General features: G+C 42.9%; 1 protein-coding gene across 1 annotated transcript in view; it reads left to right on the forward strand.

Moving 5' to 3' along the window:
* Positions 1–8,358, forward strand: part of LOC140676658 (nuclear factor 1 A-type-like) — an 87,526-nt gene extending 79,168 nt beyond the window's left edge. The window contains exons 5-8 of the mRNA XM_072912748.1: positions 4,008–4,125; positions 4,194–4,318; positions 7,379–7,426; positions 7,785–8,358. Of these exons, the coding sequence (XP_072768849.1) occupies positions 4,008–4,125; positions 4,194–4,318; positions 7,379–7,426; positions 7,785–8,089 (596 nt within the window). The 3' untranslated portion in view covers positions 8,090–8,358. The remainder of the gene's footprint in view (positions 1–4,007; positions 4,126–4,193; positions 4,319–7,378; positions 7,427–7,784) is intronic.
* The last annotated feature ends 2,577 nt before the right edge of the window (positions 8,359–10,935 follow it).

Genomic DNA, 10,935 nt, shown 5'->3' on the forward strand with positions numbered 1-10,935 from the left:
CACAAGATGACTGTGACATACTACATGAGCACAAGATGACTGTGACATACTACATGACCACAAGATGACTGTGACATACTACATGACCACAAGATGACTGTGACATACTACATGACCACAAGATGACTGTGACATACTACATGACCACAAGATGACTGTGACATACTACATGACCACAAGATGACTGTGACATACTACATGACCACAAGATGACTGTGACATACTACATGACCACAAGATGACTGTGACATACTACATGACCACAAGATGACTGTGACATACTACATGACCACAAGATGACTGTGACATACTACATGACCACAAGATGACTGTGACATACTACATGACCACAAGATGACTGTGACATACTACATGAGCACAAGATGACTGTGACATACTACATGACCACAAGATGACTGTGACATACTACATGACCACAACATGACTGTGACATACTACATGACCACAAGATGACTGTGACATACTACATGAGCACAAGATGACTGTGACATACTACATGAGCACAAGATGACTGTGACATACTACATGACCACAAGATGACTGTGACATACTACATGACCACAACATGACTGTGACATACTACATGACCACAAGATGACTGTGACATACTACATGACCACAAGATGACTGTGACATACTACATGACCACAAGATGACTGTGACATACTACATGACCACAACATGACTGTGACATACTACATGACCACAAGATGACTGTGACATACTACATGACCACAAGATGACTGTGACATACTACATGACCACAAGATGACTGTGACATACTACATGACCACAAGATGACTGTGACATACTACATGACCACAAGATGACTGTGACATACTACATGACCACAAGATGACTGTGACATACTACATGACCACAAGATGACTGTGACATACTACATGACCACAAGATGACTGTGACATACTACATGACCACAAGATGACTGTGACATACTACATGACCACAAGATGACTGTGACATACTACATGACCACAAGATGACTGTGACATACTACATGAGCACAAGATGACTGTGACATACTACATGACCACAAGATGACTGTGACATACTACATGACCACAAGATGACTGTGACATACTACATGAGCACAAGATGACTGTGACATACTACATGACCACAAGATGACTGTGACATACTACATGACCACAAGATGACTGTGACATACTACATGACCACAAGATGACTGTGACATACTACATGACCACAAGATGACTGTGACATACTACATGACCACAAGATGACTGTGACATACTACATGAGCACAAGATGACTGTGACATACTACATGACCACAAGATGACTGTGACATACTACATGACCACAAGATGACTGTGACATACTACATGACCACAACATGACTGTGACATACTACATGACCACAAGATGACTGTGACATACTACATGACCACAAGATGACTGTGACATACTACATGACCACAAGATGACTGTGACATACTACATGACCACAAGATGACTGTGACATACTACATGACCACAAGATGACTGTGACATACTACATGACCACAAGATGACTGTGACATACTACATGACCACAAGATGACTGTGACATACTACATGACCACAAGATGACTGTGACATACTACATGACCACAAGATGACTGTGACATACTACATGACCACTAAGATGACTGTGACATACTACATGACCACAAGATGACTGTGACATACTACATGACCACAAGATGACTGTGACATACTACATGACCACAAGATGACTGTGACATACTACATGACCACAAGATGACTGTGACATACTACATGACCACAAGATGACTGTGACATACTACATGACCACAAGATGACTGTGACATACTACATGACCACAAGATGACTGTGACATACTACATGACCACAAGATGACTGTGACATACTACATGACCACAAGATGACTGTGACATACTACATGACCACAAGATGACTGTGACATACTACATGACCACAAGATGACTGTGACATACTACATGACCACAAGATGACTGTGACATACTACATGACCACAAGATGACTGTGACATACTACATGACCACAAGATGACTGTGACATACTACATGACCACAAGATGACTGTGACATACTACATGACCACAAGATGACTGTGACATACTACATGACCACAAGATGACTGTGACATACTACATGACCACAAGATGACTGTGACATACTACATGACCACAAGATGACTGTGACATACTACATGAGCACAAGATGACTGTGACATACTACATGAGCCACAAGATGACTGTGACATACTACATGACCACAAGATGACTGTGACATACTACATGACCACAAGATGACTGTGACATACTACATGACCACAGATGACTGTGACATACTACATGACCACAAGATGACTGTGACATACTACATGACCACAAGATGACTGTGACATACTACATGACCACAAGATGACTGTGACATACTACATGACCACAAGATGACTGTGACATACTACATGACCACAAGATGACTGTGACATACTACATGACCACAAGATGACTGTGACATACTACATGAGCACAAGATGACTGTGACATACTACATGACCACAAGATGACTGTGACATACTACATGACCACAAGATGACTGTGACATACTACATGACCACAAGATGACTGTGACATACTACATGACCACAAGATGACTGTGACATACTACATGACCACAAGATGACTGTGACATACTACATGACCACAAGATGACTGTGACATACTACATGACCACAAGATGACTGTGACATACTACATGACCACAAGATGACTGTGACATACTACATGAGCACAAGATGACTGTGACATACTACATGACCACAAGATGACTGTGACATACTACATGAGCACAAGATGACTGTGACATACTACATGACCACAAGATGACTGTGACATACTACATGACCACAACATGACTGTGACATACTACATGACCACAAGATGACTGTGACATACTACATGAGCACAAGATGACTGTGACATACTACATGAGCACAAGATGACTGTGACATACTACATGACCACAAGATGACTGTGACATACTACATGACCACAAGATGACTGTGACATACTACATGAGCACAAGATGACTGTGACATACTACATGACCACAAGATGACTGTGACATACTACATGACCACAAGATGACTGTGACATACTACATGACCACAAGATGACTGTGACATACTACATGACCACAAGATGACTGTGACATACTACATGAGCACAAGATGACTGTGACATACTACATGACCACAAGATGACTGTGACATACTACATGACCACAAGATGACTGTGACATACTACATGACCACAACATGACTGTGACATACTACATGACCACAAGATGACTGTGACATACTACATGACCACAAGATGACTGTGACATACTACATGACCACAAGATGACTGTGACATACTACATGACCACAAGATGACTGTGACATACTACATGACCACAAGATGACTGTGACATACTACATGACCACAAGATGACTGTGACATACTACATGACCACAAGATGACTGTGACATACTACATGACCACAAGATGACTGTGACATACTACATGACCACAAGATGACTGTGACATACTACATGACCACAAGATGACTGTGACATACTACATGACCACAAGATGACTGTGACATACTACATGACCACAAGATGACTGTGACATACTACATGACCACAAGATGACTGTGACATACTACATGACCACAAGATGACTGTGACATACTACATGACCACAACATGACTGTGACATACTACATGACCACAACATGACTGTGACATACTACATGACCACAACATGACTGTGACATACTACATGACCACAAATACATAGTGGAAGTTCTGACTGTATTAAAGTGATGGCCCGGTGCTCTCTGTAGTTGAGTGCATAGCACATAAGGCTTGTGATGTCACTGACTGTTAAATGTTGTCGCCTGCCAGCGCCCATCGCTGCTGGGAGCGCTCCTAACTTCTCGCTGGCGGACCTGGACAGCTCCTCCTACTACAGCATGAGTCCAGGAGCCATGAGGAGGCCCCTCCCCAGCACCTCCTCCTCCAGGTACACACACACACACACACACACACACACGAGTGTCCATCATGTGTGAAAAGTGAGGGTGTGTGCAGCTCGGCCAAGAGGATCAAGTGCATGGAGGAGGACGTGGACAGTCCGGGGGAGGAGTCTTACTATCCCCCTCAGGGTCGCTCGCCAGGCAGCGGCAGTCAGACCAGCAGCTGGCACGAGGAGCCAGGTACTCTGTCGCCATGACAACCACCACGCCCGCTTCACCACTGCCATACACTTCATGCCAACTACAACCTGCTGACTGTGTGTGTGTGTGTGTGTGTGTGTGTGTGTGTGTGTGTGTGTGTGTGTGTGTGTGTGTGTGTGTGTGTGTGTGAGAGCGAGAACAGAGTGGTGTATAGAGAGAGTATGGACAGCTCAATGAGAGGCGCCATGTTTGCTACCAAGGACATGCAATTGAGTCCTTCTGACAAAATAAAGCAAAATAATAAGTTGAAATATTAGTGTGGAAAGCACATAATTACATTTCATTCTTGGAGGTAACGATTCGGTTCAGAGACTATACTTTTTTTTAATATTAATATATTAATATTATTTATAATATATATATATAAAATATGTAAAATAATAATAATTATATATAATTTAATATAATTGTATTATTAATATTTTTTAATAACAGCTCTGATCAATTTCTATATTACTTCAAAGAAAACTGTTTAAAAAAAATGTTACAAAAAAAATGATACTCAAACATTAACTAAAGTAACTGGACAGGACAGATTTTAGGTACCGTATTTTCCGCACTATAAGGCGCACCGGATTATTAGCCGCACCTTCTATGAATTACATATTTCATAATTTTGTCCACCAATAAGCCGCCCCGGACTAAAAGCCGCGCCTACGCTGCGCTAAAGTGAATGTCAAAAAAACGCTGCGCTAAAGTGAATGTCAAAAAAACAGTCAGATAGTTCAGTCAAACTTTAATAATATATTGAAAACCAGCGTTCTAACAACTCTGTCCCAAAATGTACGCAAATGTGCAATCACAAACATAGTAAAATTCAAAATGGTGTAGAGCAATAGTAACATAATGTTGCTCGAACGTTAATGTCACAACACACAAAATAAACATAGCGCTCACCTTCTGAAGTTATTCTTCATTCGTAAATCCTTCGAATTCTTCGTCTTCGGTGTCCGAATTGAAAAGTTGCGCAAGCGTGGGATCCAAAATGGCCGGTTCCGTCTCGTAGAAGTCATCGGGAGTCAGTGTCGCTGTTGTTCTGTGAATCCTGCCTTCCGGAAAGCTCGGACCACAGTTGTGACCGAAATATCTGCCCAAGCATTTACGATCCACTGGCAAATGTTGGCGTATGTCATCCGAGGCTGTCTGCCCGTCTTAGTGAAGGTGTGTTCGCCTTCGGAGCTGTGTGAAAAAAGCCACCCGGCCTCTTCGCGTAAACTTCCCTTAACCACTCGCTCATCTTTTCTTCATCCATCCATCCCTTCGAGTTAGCTTTTATGATGACGCCGGCTGGAAAGGTCTCTTTTGGCAAGGTCTTCCTTTTGAATATCACCATGAGTGGAAGTTAGCATGGCAAGCTAGAACCACAGTGAAGGATGACTTCTCATTCCCTGTGGAGCGAATATTCACCGTACGTGCTCCCGTTCCACAGTGCGGTTCATCCATCCATCCATCCATTTTCTACCGCTTATTCCCTTTGGGGTCGCGGGGGGGCGCTGGAGCCTATCTCAGCTACAGTCGGGCGGAAGGCGGGGTACACCCTGGACAAGTCGCCACCTCATCGCAGCAGTGCGGTTCAGTTGCTGTGAAATACGGTAGTAATCCGTGTGCGGATGGAGAGATTGCGTCTTTTTATGAACCGGATCGTTTAGTAGGAGCCATTTTGTGGTCTTTACAGATGTAAACAGGAAATGAAACGTACGGTGATATCCGCGCGTTTTTTCTTCTTCTTCCGGGGGCGGGTGAAGCGATTCCTGTTCTATGGGGGCGGGTGAAGCGCTTCCTGTTCTATGGGGGCGGGTGCTTTCCTTGGCGGTTGCTTGCGTAGAAGAAGAAGCGCTTCCTGTTCTACCGGGAAAAAAGATGGCGGCTGTTTACCGAAGTTGCGAGACCGAAACTTTATGAAAATGAATCGTAATAAAGCGCACCGGGTTATTAGGCGCACTGTCAGCTTTTGAGAAAAATTGTGGTTTTTAGGTGCGCCTTATAGTGCGGAAAATACGGTAAACAAAAAAAAAATTGTTTGTTTTTTTAAGCGAATTTTGATTTTTTTGATTGATTAAGAACCATTACAAATAACAATCACGATTCATTCGTAAATCTTTTCTTCTTCTTTTTTTGACACCCATACTAAATAAATATACCTAACCTGCTCATAAACTTACAATAAAACATATACTAAATAAATATACCTAACCCACTCATAAACTTACAATAAAATAAGCTTTGATTTTGTCAAGGTGTACACAATAATCATTTTGCGGCCGTTTTCTGTGCAGCACATTCATGCAGTGTTGTCTTACCTCGGAAAATACACCACCACCAAAAATGACCGTAATACCCTCATTATGCCTAAATCCTCATTAGCTTTGAACCAACAATTAGTGAGAAATGCTAACTTTAGTGTGAAGTACAGTACAGGACAAAAGTTTGGACACACCTTCTCTTCATTTTCATGACTATTTACATTGTAGATTGTCACATCACAACTAGAAATGAACACATGTGGAGTTATGTACTTAACAAAAACATCTTTTATATTCGAGTTTCTTCAAAATAGCCACCCTTTGCTCTGATTACTGCTTTGCACACTCTTGGCATTCTCTCCATGAGCTTCAAGAGGTAGTCACCTGAAATAGTTTTCACTTCACAGGTGTCATAGTTTTGATGTGACAATCTACAATGTAAATAGTCATGAAAATAAAGAAAACGCATTGAAATGAGAAGGTGTCCAAACTTGTGGCATTCTCTCCATGAGCTTGAAGAGATAGTCACCTGCAGTGGTTGTCACTTTCCAGGTGTGCTGCACATGTTGACGCGGCAAATAAATGAAATGTATTATTAGGAAGTGCAGTGGTAGCTAACATGGCGGCCTGTTAGCGCCTTCTGACCAATCATTGAGGAGATTGCTTGGTTGTCCATGCTCTCCGACTCTGAGAGAGATGATGTAATGGCGCCCCCTCTGGTGTTCTTTGGGATGTTCACGCTGCTTCTCTTTTTCTTCTGCCTTCTTTTCCTCCTTTCGCTTGTCACTCCCGACAGGATATAAGCTGCGCGGCTCGCTAGCTAGCTCCTTCATCTCCCGACAAGGTAAACTCCTCCTCCTTCCTCCTTTCCTCTCCTCCTCATTGGCCTGCTCCACCCTGTGCTGATGACATCATCAAGCTGTTCATTCATTGGCTGTAGATATTTGCTGCGTGTGTGTGTGTGTGTGTGTGGAGGGATGATCCTCCTCTCTCATTGGTCACTTAAATGTGATGGGCGGAGCAAGAGAAAGAGAAAGTCGTGTTAGCATCCTCCTAGCATGTACTTGGCTGCAGCTGTCCAACTGGCCCCGCCCCCTAAGGACAGAGCCCACCCCCTCTACTCCCGCCCCACCCCCACTTCCCCCATGTATAAAAGAAAATGCTGACAAGCTCCTCCCCCTCATGGTCGTGGTTCTCGGCAGGGATGGCGTTGGCCGGCGGCGCCTTAAAGAGGTCAGCTTTCTACGAGGCCACGCCTCCACCTACTGGCCACGCCTCCTCCTCCTCTTCTTCTTCTTCTTCTTCTTACTCCTCCCCCCGAATGGCTTTCACGCATCATCATCGCCCCGTCATTACCGTACCTCGAGGTGAGGTCCAAAGCCCCGCCCCCTCCTGTCGACCTCACCCCCACCACCGTGTCAGGAGAGGAGTGTGTGTGTGTGTGTGTGTGTGTGCGTGTGTGTGTGTGTGTGTGTGTGTGTGTGGCAAGTTCAAATGTAGCCAATAAGAAGGACAAAGACAGAGTGGGTGTACATTACCACCTCATCTGGATCTTCTCCAGAAGATTCCAGCACTTCTCTTCATCCTCCTCCATGGAAGACATCTTCTTCAGGGAGGAGGAGGAGGAGGTGGAACTAATCGTGACTTGTGTTCCTCTACAAAACATAGATAAATAATAAGTGTGTCTTTAACCACTAACGAGCAGTCACACACTATTGGTCCAATGACAGCCATCATGCGTGGTCTACGTGTCCATCGCTGTTTATTTGTGTTCATCTGAAGCCACGCCCCCTTTTAAATGTCCTTCTGTCCTCCCCCCCACAGCCAGCCCCCACGCCCCCCCCTCCAGCCTGCATTTCTCCTCCTCCCCCATCCTGCAGCAGCCCGCCTCCTACTTCTCCCACCCGGCCATCAGGTACCACCCCCAGGAGACCCTCAAGGAGTTTGTGCAGCTGGTGTGTCCTGACTCCGCCCAGCAGGCCGGACAGGTGGGCTTCCTCAACGTAAGTTCACACACATCGAATACACAACTTTGGAGACACGGCCTGCATTGTGTGTGTGTGTGTGTGTGTGTGTGTGTGTGTTCTTGTCTTTCTAGCCTTCTTGAGACATGAAGACTTAGACTTCCTTTTTATTGTCATTGAAATGTGAACTTTACAGCACAGATAAGAAGGAAATGTGGTTACATAATCTCATGGTAGTGCAGGATAAAAAGCAATAAGGTGCAGATATAAATACATAAATAAATAGGTTACTGTACAGGAGAAGGAAAAGTTCACATTATTATTATAATATTGCCAACATTTTAAAGTTTCTTATAAAATGTAGACTGTTATTGAGTAAAATTCCAACTTGTATCATAATATTACACAAATGTTCAATTTTTCTTTTAAAATTTTGACTTGCGTTGAGTAAAATTACAACTTTTATTATAATACTAGAGGCAGGCATTTTTTTCTGTAACAAATACAAGAATGTGTGTGTGTGTGTGTGTGTGTGTGTGTGTGTGTGTGTTCTTGTATTTCTAGCCTTCTTGAGACATGGAGGAAAAGTATCTTCCATATGAGGAGGTGTGAACAAGTGATGACATAAATCAATAACATTGCATCTAATAGACAATGTCTCATTTGTGGTGACATCTATCAACATGAGGGTGGTCCCAAAAAGGAGGGATTTTTATCATTGTTGCTTTTAAAAGTGCTCCCCCTCTGGTCAACATATGAAATAACAAGTGTGTGTAAGAAATTGAAATGCGTCCCCTTTGGTCAAAATTAATTTAAGATAAATAAATAAATATGTATATAGAGACATATTGTAATAACTTCATATAAATAATGAAGATTAAAAAACAATTACAGACAAAAAATTAAAAAAAAAAAAGAACTAAAAGCTGACCTTTTTTATATGTGCATAGTATGTATATATTATTCATGTTGTAAATACACTTCTTTATATATCTAGAAAGGCTGGTCCTAAAGAGGGCTCAAGAAGGTAACAAGTACAAGAATGTGTGTGTATTGATTGAGTGAAAGGTTTGGGTTTCAAACACACGCTTTAACACACATCCCCTTGTGCCCCCCCCACCCCACCAGCCTAATGGTAGCTCGCAGGGAAAAGTCCACAATCCTTTCCTGCCCACACCCATGCTGCCCCCGCCCCCTCCTCCCCCCATGGCCCGGCCCGTACCGCTGCCAGTCGACGCCAAGCCGCCCTCCACCTCCTCCACTGAGGGAGGGGGGAACTCACCCACCTCGCCCAGTGAGTGCACACACACACACACACGTATGGACACACGCACGGACACACACACACACACACACACACACACGCGAACACCCACATGCTCACACACACTTATGGACACACACACATATGGACACACTCACACACACACACATGTATGGACACACACGGACACACACACACACACACACATATGGACACACTCACACACACAGACACATATGGACACACACATATAGACACACACACGGAAAGTCACTTGATATAAGGAAACTACGTAGAAAGTAAAGAGCTATAAAGTAACTAAATAGAAAGTAACTAGATATAAAGTAAATACATGTATATAAACGAGATAGAAAGTGACTTTAGAGAAAGTAACTAAATAGAAAGTAACTAGATGTATATTACATAGAACGTAACTATCGAGCAAAACTAGAAAGTCAATAGATAGAAAGTGACTTTAGAGAAAGTAACTAAATAGAAAGTAACTACATGTATATTACATAGAACGTAACTATCGAGCAAAACTAGAAAGTCAATAGATAGAAAGTGACTATTGATAAAGTAACTAAATAGAAAGGAACAAGATACAAATTAGATATAAAGTGAGTATAGAGAAGGTAACTAGATATAAAGTCAATAAATAGAAAGTAACTACCGTATTTATCGCACTATAAGTCGCAGTTTTTTTCATAGTTTGGCCGGGCTCCAGTGCGACTTATATATGTTTTTTTCCTTTTTTACTATGCATTTTTGGCAGGTGCGACTTATACTCCAAAAAATACGGTAGATATTGTGAGTTCAAACCCCGGCCGAGTCATACCAAAGACTATAACAATGGGAGCCATTACCTCCCTGCTTGGCACTCAGCATCAAGGCTTGGAATTGGGGGTTAAATCACCAAAAATGATTCCCGGGCGCGGCCACCGCTGCTGCCCACCGCTGCTGCCCACTGCTCCCCTCACCTTCCAGGGGGTGATCAAGGGTGATGGGTCAAATGCAGAGGACAAATTTTACCACACTTAGTGTGTGTGTGACAATCATTGCTACTTTAACTTACCGGTAACTTTATTAAGTACCTAGATAGAAAGTAACTGGACATTAAGTAAA

This window comes from Nerophis lumbriciformis, unplaced genomic scaffold (genome assembly GCF_033978685.3).
Source record: "Nerophis lumbriciformis unplaced genomic scaffold, RoL_Nlum_v2.1 HiC_scaffold_83, whole genome shotgun sequence".
Lineage (NCBI taxonomy): Eukaryota > Metazoa > Chordata > Actinopteri > Syngnathiformes > Syngnathidae > Nerophis > Nerophis lumbriciformis.